We start from the raw sequence: 19,997 nt of genomic DNA, 5'->3' as shown, positions 1-19,997 counted from the left end.
ATTCGGTCTTCCAGAGGGATTATTGAATGTGCCTGCCTGCATTTTGACTGCTATGCAGTTTGTTCAAAGTCAAAATATACTTTGTGTCCATCAGGATGCTCTCTTCTCAATAAAGATAAAAACCAGAAATTCCAGGCAGTTTCTTAAAAGTGCTGAAATTATTATTGCTGAAATTATTATTTTTTTGAAGTGCTTGTTTTTTCATTCCTATTTATTTTTTTTTTTTTCTTAACCAAGTAACTCAAAGATCAACAAATATTATGCTAATGGATAAGAGATAAGGAAGGACAACAAGTAAATAAGGAGGGGAAATAATTGAGAGTTTCTACCACAGTCATTCAGTTAAATTGAAACTGAAATGAAGCTGCCAGAGAAATAACATAGTATGATTGTTTCCAATTTATTCTATAATGAATCTGATGCTCCAGTCAAACAGAAGGTCAGTTTACTGTAATAAAAGAAAGGCTATAAATGCTGTTTATAGGAAATTAAACTAGGAGTCCTATATGAAAGAATAATGCTGCTTATGGAGTTGTCACATCTATAGACTCGAAAATATGTATTTATTAATATTGCATAATGTTATGTGAAATGTTCTGTCAGGGGAATATGGACTTATGCTCTTGACAGTGTCTTGCCTGACAGTCTCTGCTCCTGGCCGGTATCAGTCAGCTGCATCTCAGTCTAAGGAATTCATGAATCTTTAGCAGAAGTTGGAAGGTTGCTCATGCTTTAACAAGATTTATTTATTCTTTCATGACTGATTATAGATAAACAGAAACTAATGAAAATACTGTGAAAAAAATAGTTGCAGTTTCTTGCAGATAAAAATTAATTTTATTGCTTTGATTTTCTTTCACTTAAGATCTATGCTGCATTTCTCAATAGGAGCATTTACTTGGGACATGATTTTCGAATTTGCAGAACCCCCAAATCCTGTTGAGTCTTGGATGCTTGGATGTCTTAGAGCACTTAGCTGGCCTAGTAGATAAAGAATTCTGTCTGATAGTGTTTAAACACTACGGGGCAAGCAGTCTGGAGGTTGATGATCTTTGGTGTGGTTGACATATCATTAATAAGTCCTGGTAAAACAGGAACAATACTCCAGAATCTCCCTCTGTGTACCTTCTGTATAGAAAAGTATATGATTTGGAGGGAAAGTGTGTGAGTATGGAGAGATGTAGCAATACATAAGGGTGCAGAGGGTACTGTGACGCACAGCGAAACTGCTCTTCTCTAGAGGCCGCCTGCTTTCAGCCCAAAGAAGGATTTAAGCTTCTGGAATGTATTTTATACCAAATTGGTGACAGTACAAAGTACACCGTTTTCCCTCATCAGTAAATTGAGCACTTCTAATAGAGAAAAATCAGTAGCTTCTAGATTCGCCTGTCCAGATTCTACCTTAGATCTGTCCCAAGGATTTAGAACGTCAATATATGAAGAGCCAATCAGAACTAAAAAACACATTCATAAAACTGCCTTTGTTAACTAATCCCTGAATAGCATTTTGTGAAGAAATGGACTTCTCTGATACAAGGCAAAAACAGATTGTCCAGAATTTGATAAGAATTTCTTTTTCCTTTTTTCTTTCTCAAAAGGGCCAATGTTTATTACAACATACCAGTATATCATTTCTCTTTATCTTTCAGTCTGCACAAGGTGGTGGCCATCGAACACTGCTCTATGGGCATGCGATCCTGCTGCGCCATTCCTACAGCGGCATGGTATGTAACAGGAGTTCGTAGCAGCAATGATTTCTTTTTTGTATGAAAGTTATGTCTGAAAGTGCCCAGACTACTGCCATTTACTGATATCTGGAGAATTATTCACATCAAAGAGGCATTTAACCTGTGGTTAATGGAAACCTTTGTGAAGGGTAGATGCTTGGAAATACAAAATCAATCTGGTCATATCTGGATAAGTGACAAAACTAGGTCTGGCTCTACGGTTATGAATTCTCTGTTTGCCAGTCTATTTTGAGTTGGTGATTTCTCATTTCTTTTCCCTTGGATACTGCATGTTGCATAAGCTGTGACTGAACCCACAGCTGGCATCTGGCTGGCAACCTGAACATATGTTGTAGACTGAGTGGAAAAGGAAATTCCTTCTTGCATGTATTTTGGACAGAAGCCTAACTCTTCAATTTCCTGATGAATTATATGTGTTCCAAACTCCTTAACTACAAGTGAGGCTTCATGGAGTTGAACTTCAATGCAACCAGCTCCTTTATTTCCACTCTCCCTGTTCCCATCTCAGTGGAAAGATAGCCTGGATAGAGTGAGAAGTTATTTTAGAACATACATCTTTGTCAAGTCTCCTTGAGTCTCTTTTTATCAGGCATATATGTTCTTGATAGTGTCTAATGGGGATAATATAAGGATAGTTAATCTTGTGTTAGTAGGTTGATGGCTTTTTGTATTTCAGTGGATTATCAGATGTGTGTAGAACTAGTAATGCATGATTTTCTCTTTTGATAGTATCTATGCTGCCTCTCTACGTCTCGATCTTCAATGGATAAGCTGGCATTTGATGTAGGATTGCAAGAGGACACAACAGGTAAAGCTAGTTTGAAAGCCTATGTAATAAGAATACTTTTAGTCTAAAGATCAGAATTAAGACCTATAAATACATATAAATCATGTAAAAATTAAGATTATTTTAAAGACTAATATTTCTGTGTTTTACATGTACAGTATCTTACCTTTACATTTTCTAATAGATTATATATATGAGATATAAACATGTCTATTGATTTTTAAATATAAATTTATAATATTGAATATAAGTAAAGGAATGTTCCCTGGTTGTTACTCTTGTAGAAGCCTTCTGCTGAAAACTTTTTAAACTTGTATTATTTTAAATAAAGATTCTATGAAAGTTTTAGAACTGCTTGGATTTATTTGTTTTTTTAAGACTGATATAGCTTCTTGCAATGCCATCAGATTTGTGTAATTGTTTAATTAGAAATAAGTTTGCTTGTTTTTTAAAGGCTTGCTGTAGCTAGCAGTAATAACAGTAATAACTACAACAATGGAACAGTTCTGAGATCAAAGAGATTTTTTTTATGAAAAGCATGCTTTTTGTTCAAGAAGTATATGTGAAAGCAAGGTTTATCATGGGAACAAAATTTGTGACTAATACTTATAAATGGGGAGTTAGAAACACTAGCAGTCAGTGTTTCTAGCAGGAAGTGGAAGAACATAATTGAATTTGGGTTTATGAGATCTTTCAAATATTATTATAAGCAATATTGTAGGTGCTTATTTTTATTGACCTTGGTGATGGATTACCCCACTTCTTTGTTGTGATTCTTGGTGCAATATTCTTTGAAGTCTTTCCCAGAACCTGAAACAAAGGTGACAAGGAAGCACTTTAGCTAAAGCAACCTGGACCAGGTTGCCTCGAGAACACAGGGAGCCGCCTCCTTACTCATCTCTAGAATCACTGTTCCAGACAGAATCACTGCCTTCTGCGTGTGTATGTTATTTCCAGCTGTGTTTCTGACAAGGTGGTGCAGGAATGGTATTAGTTATTGAAAACACATGGACACTTGGTTTACCCACCTGAAAACTAGCTCAGAATTTTAGAATTGCAATAAATGTGAAAGTGATGGTGATAATGTTGGGCGTTTTTTTTCTAATTTCTTTCTCTGCTGTTACTGAATAATGATGTAGGTGAGGCATGCTGGTGGACCATCCATCCTGCTTCCAAGCAACGATCAGAAGGAGAAAAAGTGCGTGTTGGAGATGATCTTATTTTAGTCAGTGTCTCTTCAGAAAGATATTTGGTAAGTTCTGTAAGAATATCTGTACAGTGCTTCCTCTATAGAAAAAACAGTTAATAAATGTGTCAATACTAAAGTCTGTTTTACATTTCCATCTCCACAAAAGTATAGCTTAAAGTGGTACTTGATACCATTTTGCAAACCAAGACACGGAAGCTCTGAAAGTGTGACATTGATATGCAACTAATCTAATTTGTGTTCATTTCAATAATAGGCTAGAAGTTGAAAAATTTAGTAAAGACGACAAAAAAATGAAAATAAAGAAAAAAGAAATCTGTCCAAATTGCGTAGTTGTTTAGAGTTCCTGTGTGTGTTTAGAGGTTAACAGCACTATCATATATGAATTAAAAATTTGTGACAAAATTTTGGAATGTTTCACTTAGGCACATAGCATTCTGTGGGCTTTAAAATGTCCATATTTTCTTAAGGATTACTTGCAGTGTAATACATACAGCTACTGACATGTTATAATTAACTATAATTAAAATACTTAATATAATTTAATTATTTAAAAAATTTGTGGTAGCTGCTTTTTATCAGTGGTTTAAATAACTTTCTTCCTTATCAAAGTATCTCCCATTTGTTCTATGATGAAACTTTTCAACACTTTAAGATCAAATTCTTTTTGTGTTCTTGGTGTTGCAAGCACCTGAACTATTCTATCTGGGGGAAAAAATGATGAAAATAAGAAAATCAGTCTGTGGGAAGCTTCTTTAAAATCAGCCCCAGTGATTTGGCAAATGCAGCTACAGCTAAAAATAGGATCTTTAAAGAGAAAGTGTTTTTAGCTTTGTCAAGAGGACCATCTCAGATCTGCAATTAACATTAATGTTTTTCTGCAGTATTAAATTTTTTTTTAATGCTATGAAATTTTATTTATGAAAGTTTTTTTACAGTATTTAGAAAAAGAAGTGAAGAGCTTAATAAGACTTCAAGATATTTTTTTTTCTTTTTGATAAATTTGAAAATGTTCTCCCTTCTTTTGGAAATGGATAATTATTATAATACAATTGTCACTTCTAATTAGAAGCTCAGTAACTTATTTGATGAGTTATTTTTCATAAGTATGTATTCTGATGACTTTCCTTTCATCTTTTGAATTTTAAAATTAATTTTAATAACTACTTTGAGAATTGCAACTTGAAAAGCAAGTTTTTGTGGACAAAATTAATGAGAAACCTAATTTATGAAAAGGTTTTATTTAGAGACATTGAATTTTTTTCAAATTCATCAAATTGCTGAATTAAGTTGCTGAAGCTGAATTTTGCTCCAAATTGTGTCTCTGTGTGGGTATATGCCTGAACTCATACTTTCCACCCTATAACAAGTAAATTAGTCTTTTATATTATTTAGGGTTTGTGCTTCAACTGTTGATTCTCAAGGCTGTCATACATACTTTCATACAGCAAGAGACATGATGCTGCCTGCAAAGACCGATTTTCCTCAACATTTGTTGTTCATTGGTACACTGCGTCTTCCATGCAAAATATCAATATACTAAAAATAAATTATATTTTCAGTGTAGAGAGAAATGACACAAATCTATGCTCTTGATATTTTAATCTCTGTATTATAGTCTTTAAATGGTTTAGAGCTAGATTTTAATGAATAGTTATTATACCTATCATGAACAGTACATTATACTGGTTATTCAGCTCTGGTTTGATAGTAAGAAGGAGCAAGAATTCATCAAATTAATTTTGCTCTTATATGTACTCACCCTCACATTTTTATGAACAGAGGTATTTTCAGACTAAATTAAGAGCTGGTGAACTAAGTAGCTTCACAATTAAAAATATTTGTGTTTTTGCTACCTACTCAGTAGTTATATTAACACTAAAAATAAAGCAATGATACTTGTATGAAAATTCAAGCAGATGATAAAGTCTGCATTAGCCAGTGACTGGTAAGTGAATATATTTTTTTTTATAAATCCATTTGGGTAGTGAGACCAAATAGGCTCTATTGAATCCAGTTGAAGAATGTTTTTCCTAAGGTTGAGGAGTTACTCAGATAGATAGAGAGAGATGATCAGCAGGATGCTGAGAGTTAGGTTTATGTACATTGTGTACTTCGAGTTAAAACCTTAGGAAAAGCTAAGTTTTCTATCAAAAGTTCCCTATTTATATGCTGTTAGGAATAGGGTTAAAAGGTCACCTTTTTATAGGTGTTTTTAAAGCAACTTGCTAATTATCTCCAAATTAAGAGGAAAGGAAGGCCTCAGGGGTCCAGCATATGGGCAAGGAGCTCTCTGGACTGCTGCCATCAAGGGAGACAGAGCTATGCAGCAAACTTTTCTAATTTATATTGAATGTGACGTTCATGGTATGAAATAATCCTGTTGGCCAGCGTGGATCAAGTGTCCAGGCCTTGCTCCTCCTCGTCCCTGCACCTGGCAAGGCTTGAAAACACCGAGTCCTTGAATCCCACAGAGCCTGGCTGGCTATAAAGTAAATATTTGCATGAATTCAGACACCAGAGTCTTCTAAAAGTGCAGTTTTCCCCAGCATGAAAAGAAAAGTTAGTCCTGTATTGCTCAACCCAGAACCCTCTGGCACCCTTGAAGTAAAGAAGTTTTTCCATGTGTTCAGATGGAACTTCCCGTGTTCCAGCTTGTATCCATTGCCCCATGTCCTGTCACCAGGCACCCCTGAGGAAGACCCTTACCCCATCCTCTTGACACCCATCCTTTAAGTATTTATAAGCATCGGTGAGGTCCCCTCTCAGTCTGAGCAACTGAGGCTCTGTTGTCTGAGTGCAGCTTAATTACTTAATTTTTTTCTCAATTGACTTTGTGACTTTATGATCCTGGTGTAGTCAGTAGATTAGTGTTTAGACCTAATTTGGTTGGCAACTGCTGTTAAAGTATTAAAAAAATATCAGGACTTTCCTATAGTTCCCCTTCCCTGCTTTCCATCAAATAAAGATTTTAGGACAACTAACTTTATATTTTTTGCCCTGAAGTCATCTATTTAGTTGCAGTGAACAAATGTTAAACTGATAGGAAGATTAGGAGTAAAATAGTAAACTAAAGGTCCACAGATGTGGATTTTGGCTTTGTTGACACACTGCAGCATCTTCGGGCAAGTCATTCAGCTGCTCTGACTCTCATTATCCCTACCTATACAATGGGATTTTTGGATGCGTATTTTTCTGTGTAGTATTTCTGAGGAAAACGCTTCTGTACCTGCTTGTGGTGTTACATAACGTACAAACTGCACTGTTGCCAGATCCTTCAGAGCGGAGACTTGGCTCTGCTGAACCCTCTTAGCATAACATGAAAAGATGTTCGTCTGTAAATATTGCCACCCTTGAAGTTCAAGCCACTGTCTCCTGTTTTGAGGCAGTGCAGGGCAATGAACAAGATGCAATATTTCCAGTATGTTTCCCCATCTTGTACACATTAGCAGGTACCCCTGCGCTGTGGTTTACCTTCTCCTGTTGTTAGTTATATGCCATGATTGCTTTCAAAATTACCAATTTTCAATAGTTTAGAAATTCAATTAATTTTAATTCCTTTCAAATTCATGAAGCCTCTGGGTAACTTAGTGTTTTAAATGTAATTCCACAAAAAAAAAATCCTTAGACATGAAGTTGAAATACAAAATGCGTAATGAAGATAAAAGTGAAAACTAGTATCAATCAGGTCAGTGTTATTCAAGCTCAGAAGTCATAAAAAGAGGAAAAAAAAAATCCCAACTTGGAATCTACAGTGCAGAGATATCAGTATACTGCACTGTGATGTACATGTAGTTGCTGTTCTGACTAATGCTGTGCTGCAGATGTATTATGCAAATCTGTGAACAATCATTGATGTTTGCCTCTGACTTAAATGACCTTTTACTGGAAACTAATAGGAAAGTAATTAGAAACTTTCCTTTGAAGTGTAAGCTTTTCCTGCAAGATTTTTATCATGGTTAACTGATGACGGAGTTCCCTTTCAAAAATAATATCGTCCAAATAATATAAAAATATTTTAAAGGTGAAGCTGATACCTGTCATTTGTCCTGAACAACAGGACAGGTTCCTGAGTACTGGAAAGGCAGTCCCTCTGCATCTTCTTGCATCAAATACATTGTTTATTTTCAGCTTTTAGTTTCTTAGTTTTAATTCTCTTATTTATTATCAAATGCTCATGACAGCTTCTAAATATTGGTAGCATTTGTTCGTGCAAGAGTTCCAGGGAACATAGCAGCATGGTCTTGGGTTTTGGTTTTTTTTTGGTGTTGTTTTTTTTTTTTCTTCTAAGATTTTATTCTCCCCCCCCCTTTTTTTTTTTTTTTTTCCTGAGAGTACAAAAGTCAGTTGTTGGACTTAACTTTCTTCTGTGTAAGCTCACAATTCCATCATTTATTTTGTTGTTGAAAAAGAGTAAAAAAACCTATTTCTTAAAAATAATGTAAATCTGCATAAATAAATCTGAAATTAATGGAACAAGGTAGTGTTGAGCTGCTCTGTTACACTGATCATAATGCAGTTCCCACAGAGTCTTCAAATTTTATAATTTGAAGTGTTATTGTGGAAGCTGGTACATCTTCCCAATAATTAAGGTTGTCAAGCTGCTCTGCCTTCTAAAATCCTGCTTCAAAGTGCTTATAATCAAGTTTGTGTAGTGTGAAACATTACTTATTAGAAATAGCTTGGTTTTTTATTGGTCTGGGATAATTTTTTTTCTAGTTCATCCAGAAGAGGTCAGATGTCACTGAGCATGAAGACAGGGAAGGAAAAAAATAATTTCACATCATTAAGAAATTTCATACCATTTTCTTGAAAATGTTGAGCATCCCATGCTTTGTAACAGACACAGGAAATTAGAAGGAGTGTTCCTTTCCTGATATCACAGGTGTACTTTTCGCTAACTTTAAAATAAAAAAGAAATAAATAAAAAAAAAAGGTAAAAGCCTCTCTTTGCTTAAACTTAATAAAAAAGCATTCTCCTGATATAACGCAGCTTGTTGTGCCCAGGGAAGATGTTTAAAATTTTCTTTTAGTAGCTAAAATATGACTTTGTCTATTTTGCAGAAGGTAGACTTCTTGCACCTCTTGTATGTTAATGAACTGTTTAAACTCCCTCTATAGTGAATAATTAAATACACCCCAGCCCTGGTGAAACCAGATATTCCTTGTAATGGGTGGCTCAAGGCAGGGATGAAGTCAGGCACTGTACTGACAGCTGAGAACTCAGTGCTTTATGTGCTGCTGGTGATCTGCTCTCATTTAAGATATGTGGAGGAGGAAGCTATGAGAAAGTGGAAGGAACAAAAGGCAGGTGATGTAGCAGGGACAGGAGCCTGGGACTGAGATGGGAAGGAGGGAAACTGAGTGGGACTTGATGACTGGCTGAAAAGATTGGCAGCTGAAGGCAGGCAGGCAGTAAGGGACTAACAAGTCATCTGGGACAAGAAGCTGGTGACAAGGGATGAGTGGGCACCTGCTGGTTAAAGTTGTGTCAGAAATTTGGGGCAGAAAACCTCTGCTCTTTTGGCAGGAAAAACAGATAGAAAAACCAATGGAGTGGGACTGGGAATGAAAGATGGCAAGAGAGTTCTATAGAGAAGGAATGGGCTGGCTGGGGAGAACCAAACCCCTGGACAAAGATCCAGAGAGGGGAAAGTCTGGGGCTAAGAAATAACAGAATTGAAGGGCAGGAGTTGTAGTGATTTTCTGGAAAGAAGTTTAATGCTGGCTGACATGAGAAGGAGGAGGTTGAGCAAGAAAAAACCCAAAAGGCTATTCTGAGGCTTTGTATGTCTGAGCAGAACCTTTTAAAGCAGGAGGAGGTCCTAATTCTGAGTGCTAAAGTAGGCTGTAACTGGGTTGGGAAGCTGGATTGGCTAGGTGAGAGCGATAAGACTGGGATAAAGATTCGAAGAGCAGAGAGTGCAGAGGCCTGGAGCAGTTAGTATAGTACTGGCAATTTTCTTTCCTTATCAATGGAAGTTCTCTTTGCTTGTGGATTCGCTGGCTAACTGGTTAAACCACTTCAGAGAAATGGAAAGAAACCAAGATTTTGTGCAGCTTTAAATCCACCTGAAATTTCCTGAGCTTTGCCTACTTTGGGTCAAAACTTAGGTAATGATTTTTTGTACTGTAGTGTAACTTCACGCATATTCATTTAAACTTATTCAGAGTATACATACACGTTGCAATGAATATAAATGTATTGCCACTTTTAGATGTAACCACAAAACCCCAATGATATAAGAACTTTACACAGATGCAGTTATTACTTCTAGTTCTTTCCAATATCTCTCTTCCTGTGACTGAATACTTTCATTTATTTTGACAGTGTCAGTGTAATACTCTGTGTTACAGAATGCTTTTTCACTGACTCAGGTAATAAATTTTAATAAAAATGACACCTAATAAGTAGGAAGATAAATTCTTTTGGTTCTAGAGACATCTAGAGTCCATCTACTTTAACCTTTGGCTTTTGCTGAAGCTTGCTAATTTGTCATTTTTTTGATGAGAAATATTTTTTCCTTCCTAATTCAAAAAAAGAAAAAGGGGGAAGGGAGTGTGTGTAGTTTGCTTGGGTTTGGGTTCAGTAGTTTTCAATTTTTGGGGGGTGGGTTTTTTTTGGTGTTTTTTGTTTTTTGTTTTTTTTAAGTTATAAATAGAGGTATGTAATTTTTTACTTTTCCCAAGTGTGGACATCTTCCAGTTTTGCTTTGCCTGTTCTTAGACTGACTAAGGAAAAATAGAGAAGCGTATAAAGTGCTTCCCCTTACTCTGATGTGTGCATTTTCACTTGTGTACCTGTTGTGGGAATGGTGTCTGTTCAAGACTTGGACATTTCAGAGGTTCTTGGGTCATTGAGGGATAGATGCCTAAACGGTTTGAAACTCCTTCACTGTCCTGCTCATTGTAGTAATTTTAAGACAAAGAGAAAGGGGAAATAGCAGTTATCAGAGTCTCTGTGTACAGATGAGAAATAGGTTGAATTGGATCTTGTCTGTAGACTCAATCTCTGCATCACCTGGTACTAACTTTTGAAGCGGTGTGGCTGACACCCTTGTGTGCGGTACTTAAACATTCTGGGAAGTGCTCTGCCTTGTACGCGCTTCTCAAAATGTACCAGAAAATAAACTTTAATTATTATTTTTCTATTGCTATTCTCTCCATTTGGAACAGTCCGAGATTGAAGGCAGAGACATTGTAACATAAAGTGCAGGTAGAAATAGATACAGCTAGAGAAGATGTCAGTTTTGACAACCTTCAGCCAAGAGGAAGCCTGAAGCAAAAGTTTTCCTTTATTTTTTTAATCTTTGCACACATGCATGTTTTGGAGAACAGAAACTTTGATGCAGACTGACTGTGAAATTTAAAATACATCATCTAGCTATTTAGAACTATTGTAAATGCAGCTATGCTGCTGCAATCACTGCTGAAGAGTTCTTGTGGAAATTACCATCTGATTTCAAGCTCACTGGAGAGTTTATGATGCACTGTTCTTGAAGAACTAGGAACAGAGATGTGATTGTGTTACTTTTCTGCAGAGCAATACAGAGTTTATAACATGATGGTAAGTTCACTTAGGAAACCTGTAGAATTCTGGGAGATTTTAGTCTTGGAATTTATCCTTGAGAAGCTGTCTGTAGACTGTAGTGTTAATAGGTATTCATAAAATACCATAATTTAATTCTGAAAAGTGATTAAAAGCCTATGGCAGGTTATTAGTAGGGAAGAAAAATCTAGATTTTTGGTTGGGTCTGGAGGCTGGTGCAGTAAAGGTGTTATTTGGGTGAGACAAAAGGCTGAGGGACCTGTAATTGGGAAGACCCATACCAGGTTTAGAATAGACAGCGGGATTCCTGAACCCAACATGTTTCTGCTTTGCAAATATTGTTACTGCATACATGTGCTATGCATGTGGTCCTCACTGATGACGGCAACTTGCTACTTCTGCCAGATGGACTGCTAGCAGAGATCTGTGTAGTAGTTATGGAGGCTATTCAATATCGTGTCCACATCCTGGACACTGTGTTATGAAATTTGTTTCATTTTGATAGTTTTATTGTGCTGAAAGTACAAACCCAAGCAGATAAGCTCCAAATAAGTTACAGACTGGCAGCAGATTGCTTTAAAACAACATTGAGATTGTAAAGTATGGCACTGAAAAGTTATGCAATGCCAGGATTGAGACTGGCATCTCTGATCTGTTGGGATTTTTTCTATACATTTGATGTAATTGAATCCTTGAATATCCATTGGCAGGGTACTTTCTCTGCACGGTCAAAACTTCATTTTATTGTTTGCTATGGGTGATTCTGGGGTTGAACACCATAGTTTATGGAATTGTAAATGTCAGGACCCTTGCCTTAAAATGTGAATTGAAGGATACAGCAAGCAATCTATGGAAGCGAAGGAAAGAAGAGAATTCCAGAGATACACTTTCTATTTCTCTGCTGTGGTGGTCATGTGTTGTATTAGGTCATTTAAACTATAGTTTTTAAAGGCATAATTCTCTGGTGACTCAGCTTGAGACATCTGGTTGTAATCAGAGCTGCAACTGGAGTCAAATGGATCAAAACAAGAGGTGCTCTGAAGAGAGATGTCAGCAATCTATTTTTATTCAGTATCCTGTCTATAAAATGGAACATTAATTCAGTTGCTACCATTGTGTGTGAAAATAAGTTCATTAATGTGTACAAAGCACACAGTTACAAGAAGTGCTTTGTTGATGGCAGATCTAACTGACAGTTAACCTCTTCCTTTTTGCCTACCCTGAATGATGTGTTTCCCTCAAAAGTAATATTCCTGCATCGCTGTTCTGGTTGAATTGCTTATTGCCCCTAACTGATATCTGTGTACTGATCTCAGAGGAAACCTAACAAAATTAAGGCCCACAGGGCAGAGATGGGACTGGAGGTGTACTGGAGATTGTAATCATTCAGCCTGGTCTGCCATTGACGAAGTTACGTAGCTGCAGTAAGGCTCCCATAACAGCTGAGCTGATGTGCTATTGCTTGTACTGCTGTACATCTAGAAGAAGTGCAGGCAGGTAGACAGAAGAATTCTGCACATGTCATTGGGAATCTATCCCCTTCTGACATGCGTTGCCATTTTTGTCTTTAGCATGGCTAATAATTTTATCCAGAAGGTGCTAATGTTGGTCATAATGTACAGAAGCAGAGACCATTACTAGTAGATAAACACCATTACTGTCCAGTAGTTTAAAATAAAGTTTTGATAAAAGTGTCTAAATATCACTTGAAAAATTATTTCTTGATAGGATAAGCAGTATACTTCAAAGCAGCTGCTTATTTATAGAACAACTAGTTTCATAATCATATATAAGATTATGTTGTTTGGTACTAAGAGTGTATCAATGGAACTGACTGACAGTGTGGGACAAAGGGTTTTGCATGGAGTCGATACATAATCTGCCTTGAGGTGAAAGTTTCTGAGACAATAATGTCATTGAACTATTTGGAACACACACATGCACACACACACACGTGAAGAATTCTGAGATGAGAAAGCAACTGTAGCATGCACCGCAAAGACCTGCGACATTGGCAGAAGACAAGGAGTAACACAGTAAAAGAAGGGGATCCATTGAATGCTTAGGCAGGAAGTGAGCCTTTCGGGGAAAGATCGTTTCAGATTTGCTTGGATCATGAATACTTGGTTCAAGAATATATTTTGGGAACTCCCTGAAATGCCTTACAAAATCAATTACTTGATAACTTGATTTTTTTGATCTGATGTCAGTTTTAGGAAGCTAGTGGCCTACAAGAAGTAATTAAGTGGGGAGTTGCCCTTGAAATACAGATTAATGTCAGTTCCCAATATTCAAATTTTGTGAAAAATCCCATTGGGTACAGAAGGAAGGATGCCAGTGTAGACCACCGCAGTATTTAATAAACAGTTCTTCAGAGTGTTTGCTATGATCTAAGACCCCAAACAGCTGACCATTCTGTGCCATTTATGTATGTCTCTGAGGCAAATATGCTGCTATTTCTTTAGCTCTCTAGCTTTATTTCTAATGTCTCTTGAAGAGTACCCAGGTCTTACTTTACTTATGTAGTCAATAGGAACAATTTATGTATGAAAAAACCAAGAGAATGTTTGATATTGTTATTCTATACTGTAATGAGATTTTTAATTAATCACAAATAAAACCCTCTCTCTTTCCTGGTTTTAGCATCTCTCTTATGGCAATGGAAGCTTACATGTTGATGCAGCCTTCCAGCAAACCCTCTGGAGTGTAGCACCAATCAGTTCAGGAAGTGAAGCTGCCCAAGGTAAGATTGACTCAACTTTAATTATTGAAAGACTAAATGTAAATCAAATATGTGAAAAATCAAATTATTCTGCCAAGTGTGGGAGTGGGTTTTCTCTTGAGTAAACGTTGGATCCAATAAATAAATAAAATCTGAAAACAGATGGAAAGTTATACTGGAAGTTACACTAATAGTTTTCTGCATAATTTTTTCTAGACACTGAACAGCTCATTCAAATATCTTTTTGCTAAAGATATGATAACTTCATAGTTGTTTTTTTTTTTTTAAAAAAGGCTTTTGGTCCAAATTGAAAATATTCTCTCAGATTATTCTGATGTGTGCAGTCATGGTTATATGTTCCTGAGACAGTAAAAAATAGGCAAGAGAACTGGAAGAAGGATGTGACATCCTAGGAGTCAAGACTGGGAATGGTTTTGTGGAAAGCATATGATTGGGAAGAAAAACAAAAGGAGAGGAAAGACAGAAAGAGACAGGCTAGAATAACTTTGAAATGTCTTTATTTTATTTAGGAATTAAGGAGTTTTTTTAGTGCAACTTCTTCCATGAAAGAACTGGGATCCCTGAATTTATGGCATGCTGGTTCCACAGAGAAGAAAAACAACAGATGTCTTTTCTGAAAAAGTCTGCCACAATGTAAAGCCTAATGATTTCTAGTTTCCTACAGAATAATTATTTTTAGTAGGTATTGTTAAAGGACCTTAAGAAAGTTAAAGCTGCAGGTCCTTTCTTACTCCCTAATTTTTGGGTACTATTTTTTGAAAAGGCAATACACTGAAATTTCACATCAGTTCTTTTTATCTGGCATATTTTAAAAAAGAGTTGTGGAATGCTCTTTTGCAGCTTTGCTCATTCGGATTTCAGGGACAGCATTGCCAACACCTCCTTTCTGGATACGCACTGTGATTTTAGACTGTGAGAATCATTCTGCATATTCAGATTCTCTGACATGGTTTTTAGAGCAATATGTTACTAAAAAAATGCTAGTGCATTACTTAACAGCGTCCTAAACTTTATGGAGAAAACCTTTCTGTTCATGAGAGGATAAAAATCTCTCCTTTCCAACCTCTTCCCTCTTCCTGTAAACTCCATTCTCTTTGTCTTCCAACTGCTGGCAACACTGATGTGGAATTCATGTTAATAATCTCAGTATAGTTTATTAGCTGAGACTCTGATTTTTTTCCTGCTTCACATCTCTCTGGTTGATGAACCTCACTAGTAAGACCCTGTTTGGGAAGCAGAAGTCCACAATGATAGGGTATAGTTGTGTTCTTCCCAAAGGAAATAATGTGAAAAATTATGTAACATGATTTTAGCAGCTGTGCATTTCTCGGCATATTTGCTTAGGAAACAAAATGTAAACACTTGTTTAGCTTGTCAGACTTAAAAAAGACCATTGAATTGCGCTATCTACTATGTTCAGTTACTAGATTATAATACAATATTTGTAGGATAACATAAAATTAAATTTCTTTTTAATGTCACATCTCTGATGCAAAGAGGATGATGAAAAAGCGACTACTTTGTCAATATCTTTACTGATTAGATTTATGACCTTAATTTTAGCTTTCTGGCTGCAATGTCCTGGTTCTTCAAGGATTGCAGTGCTACATGTGTGCTCTGTACCTTGCTTTGTGAACACGCTTACCTGTAGCTGTACACTGCAGAGCCAAATGTTTGGCTTTGGACCTGCATGTACATCATAGTGTAGGCAATGCAGGAGTTTTCCTTTGAATTCCAAATAAATCCTGTTTGTAGGTTGGGAATCTTAAGTCAAGCAGAGCTTTCAGTGGATCTTCCCAGAAGTTTTTTCTCACAGAAAACTTCCAAAGACACCAGAAATGATTTTAAAGTTAAATAAATAAATAAATAAATCTCTCTTTTATTAGTATATAAACTGGAATCCTTAACTTAGATCAAACCCAGAAGTGAGTAGGTAAAACGGAAGAGAAGGGCCTCCAACTTTCTCTGTTGTAATCTGGGAAGGAAATACTTGCTGCTTTGTTTCTGTTGGATCAGTCTTTTTCTGAGTTGCCCTAAGTCTGTAGAATCCCCAGTCTGTGACTCTCTTTCTCCTGGTCCACCCTTTCCTACTTGCTGACTTGGAGTTTTCTCGCTTGGCAATGTTCAGCTGGCTCCCCAGGGTATGAGGTATCTTCTTTTTATGACTCTCTTTTTAAAGTAACGTAAAATACCAACAGAAAAAAAAAAAGCAAACCAAAAACCTGATAGTATTTATTACAGTCTGAACTATAGGTTTACATGTTGCTGCCTTCAGACAAATGCACTTGATTTTCTCCCTTTATTCAAGGATATCTGATAGGAGGGGATGTTCTGAGGTTATTGCATGGTCACATGGATGAATGTTTGACAGTGCCTTCGGGTGAACACGGAGAAGAACAAAGAAGGTAGGTTTCCAGTTTATAATAAAACAATAACAAATGTTGCTGAATCAGTAAGTGTTACTTGATAGTACAGATTTTTGAAGGGTATTGTGATGAGATATATTACTCATAAGAATATTGTTGAGATGAACTTTGGACGTAAGGCTCTTGCATTTTCTTTTCAGTATTGTTCAAGTCTGATTTCACTTACTAGGTGTGAAAGCAATAGTGTTTTTTGAGAACTTATTGTTGTCTTTACTGACTTAAAAACACTTTGAATGAAATGCGTTGGTTTCTTTATTGCTGTTTTTTTTCTGTAACCACAGAAAATTCCCCAGGACAGGGTATGTTAAGATTACTGTCCAGTCCTTCAAGTCTACTGATCTGGGTATTGAATCTCAGGTGTACTGTCACAGTAATATAGAACTTCATTTATGGTTGTTTTCCTGACTAACGGAATCCTAGAGTGGAAGCGGAGAAGTAATGAAAGCTCAGTATGTGCCTCTCTCAGTTAACTAATAAATCCAAATGGTGAGACTGACACTGAAAATGGCATGTCTCAGAGGAGTTATTACGTGGGTGAATCAAAGCCATAATGATTTGCTCTAATAAAATATACCCTAGGTTTCTTTTCAGTAGGGCAGTGTCATATGATTCATTCCTATCTTCAGCCTGAAGATTGCTAAATGATAATGTCGATTTTGGAATAGTTTGTTTAATGCAGCGTATTGGGTAGCTTCATTTCCATGACAAAGAAAATGCTATTCATTCATTCCCAGATGAGTTTTCTTGGTTGGCAAAAAAAAAATGTGTTTTTTTTTTTTTTTTATTCTATTTTATTCTTATTTATAAAGATAAGAACCAGACACTGGAAGCTCTTATAAAATATAGCAACATTCCTTTAAAAAAAGTGTAATTGCAGTGTAATTGCAGATTTATACGATGATCAAGCACTTCAGTAATGAACTTTAATGGTTAAGAACACACTAAAACTCTGTCTCTTTTCAACCAGACTAACATTATATATGAACTGCAATAAAGAAGCGTGAAGTTGCAAGTTAAAGAAAAATGCATTTGATCTGCTTGCGCGCTTGCATGATGTGTCTTTGTGTCCCAAAACACAGGAAGAATAGGGTTCATTTCTGAAGCTGCAGACCAGTGCCTTAAGCAAAACAGATCGTTATTCTTCTTTCTGCAGTGTCTGCTTTTTGCCCTGTCCGTCCAGTATTCCTAAAGAAGCAGAGCTAGTAGACAGCAAATAGCACCCATGTCTTTGTCTTTATTACTGATAGCAATACTAAATAACATTGTTTCTCAGTGCTTCATGACAACCAGATTTGATGTTCTGAAATTTTCTTGTTGTTCAGGAACTATCTTTAATAAACAAACAGACTAAACCAAATTTTTTTTCATATTTCCTTTTCTGAAATTCTTCTATTGCTTTTCTGATTATTTTTTAAAATTGTTTTTATGTATAAACCTGGAATATAATCTGTGATTACATTTAATTTTATGGAGTTAGATATAATTGCTCTGTCCCCCACACTTTATCCACTTAAGCAATAACTAAACTTATTAATAATTTAAAACCTTTATATTTCTATCTCTAATTAGGACTCTTGCTTATTCAAAACAGTATCTAAAAGGATAAACTGTGACACCTTTTAGTTTTCAATATGTATGCACACTTTATTTTGATGGGTGGTATTTAACTGCTGGTAGATAAAAAAGATAAGGGTAATTTTGGCAGATTGGAAATTATTATAAAATAAATTATTTAATCTTTTATTTAAATTTAAGTTCCATAAATTTTGCACATAAGGCATGATAACGTATGATATCTTTGGAGTTTAATAATTCCATATTATCCTTTCATTGCCTTCTGAAATAGTCTGGTGATAGTTGTGATTGTACTTGGTTTTTTTCATTCCAGCATATGCCCGAAGAGCACCTCTGCTCTGCAGAATTGCAGCATAAAGGAACACTGAGATGTTCCATCTCTGTTGTGACTCACTAATTCCTCTATCCCACTTTTATTTTTCTTCAAAGGCCTCCTCTTTATGCCTCTTCAAATAAATAAAAGATCAGACAGTCCTAAAAATAACAGTTTTATTCTGTAACGTCACCTGGTATCTAATCCTGGAAATGAATAAATTGTTTTGATGTGAAGAATCCTGCTAGGCAGTTTCTAAAAATAACTGCTGTTTTTCTCTATTCTTAGAGCATTGATGCAGTTACGTAAATTTGAGTATAAAAGTGTTTCAAAGATTACCAGAAGTTCAAAATAAAGCACATGTTCTCAAGCTTTTTATACTGTTGTGGAACAGCGTTTAGTGCTGTGGAGACCTACCATTCAGTGTCAGTGCAGATTCTGTATTCATGATTAGAGTACCTAACAAAGCTTCCTCACAGGCAAGGTCATCCAAATCTGCATTGCAAGAGGCCTAGCACGGAGGCAGAAATCGGCATAGGAAAAGCTTATAAAATTCTCTTCTGCATCTCACAATTTTTTTCTGAATGTGTATGCAGTGTTTCTTTGCTAAAATGTTGAACTTGAGTGTCCCTCCATGTAGTCCTTAAATTGTTCTACTGCAACCGTTAGAAGGTTGGGTGGAATTGTTGTATTTCTAGAAGAACGACTTTGGTATCGAGTGGTGAAACGTGATTGCACAATGAACAGTGAGAAAAGAGCAATGTTCGGTGCCAACTTTTGACACAGGCGAAGCAGGTATTTGGCCAAGGTGAGAGACTGGTTAGGAGGAGGATGTTGTTACTTCCCTACCTCCAAGAACTGAGATCCAGAAAGCTCCTTTGGCCTGTACTGGGTAGCTGTGGTGATGGTTCTTGCATGTGCGGTTGACCCTGTGCTGTCTCCTCAGTATGTGGCTGTGGCCCCTCAGTTCTGGAAGGAGCGGGAGCTGCCATTGGGCTGTAGGCTCCATGTGAGAGCAGAGGCTGCTCCCTTGCCTCCTCCCTCCTGCAGGCAGTGGTGGTGTGCTGTCTCAGTAGAGTGTACCTTCTGCCCTGGCATCAGCAGATGGAGGCATGCCATGGGGGTAAGCACAGTGGCAAAGTGCCAGGGCTACCTATTGCCAAGGATGTTGTGTCTTGAAATACCCAGTGAGGATGGCGCCTGGAAGAGCCATCTGCTCTGCTGCTGCTATCCAGCTGAACTTGTTCAGAATTGGTGAGAAATCTTGAGTTGTCTCTGATAATGCTGCCTTTCATGTATTGATACTTGGCTCCTGACGGAGTGCCAGTGAAACGTTATTCAAAGATTACATCTCTGAACTATAAATAGTTTAAGATGACTTTGAATATGTGTGTAGTGGGAGACTCAGAGGACTGATTTAAACAGATTCTTGCAGTAGTAACTCAAGAAAATTTGTAAAATAGGATTTTATTGCCTGAACTAATTCTCCCCACTCCCCCTTCCCACCTCCCCGCCCCCCCCCAAAAAAAAAAAAAAAAAGAGCAACAGGAAAAATGCAAAGTAATTACAAAGGAAGCATTATTGTGTGAGAACCTGTAAAAAGAAAATATTCTAGTATTGAAAATGTGTTACCTTATAAGAAAGTACAC

The 19,997-nt window shown here is 36.5% G+C and overlaps 1 protein-coding gene across 5 annotated transcripts in view; it reads left to right on the top strand.

Annotated features, from left to right (window-relative positions):
- The window catches only part of RYR2 (ryanodine receptor 2 (cardiac)), a 408,602-nt gene that overhangs the window by 163,041 nt on the left and 225,564 nt on the right, over positions 1–19,997 (top strand). For all 5 annotated transcript variants that reach the window (XM_014950610.1, XM_014950613.1, XM_014950612.1 and 2 more), the window contains 5 exons: positions 1,650–1,724; positions 2,478–2,556; positions 3,675–3,787; positions 13,935–14,034; positions 16,343–16,439. In XM_014950610.1, coding sequence (XP_014806096.1) covers positions 1,650–1,724; positions 2,478–2,556; positions 3,675–3,787; positions 13,935–14,034; positions 16,343–16,439 — 464 coding nt within the window. The remainder of the gene's footprint in view (positions 1–1,649; positions 1,725–2,477; positions 2,557–3,674; positions 3,788–13,934; positions 14,035–16,342; positions 16,440–19,997) is intronic.

This window comes from Calidris pugnax, unplaced genomic scaffold (genome assembly GCF_001431845.1).
Source record: "Calidris pugnax isolate Ruff unplaced genomic scaffold, ASM143184v1 scaffold24, whole genome shotgun sequence".
Taxonomy (NCBI): Eukaryota; Metazoa; Chordata; class Aves; order Charadriiformes; family Scolopacidae; genus Calidris; species Calidris pugnax.
The sequence above is the reverse complement of the archived record's forward strand: the minus strand, read 5'-3'. Positions and strand labels throughout refer to the sequence as shown.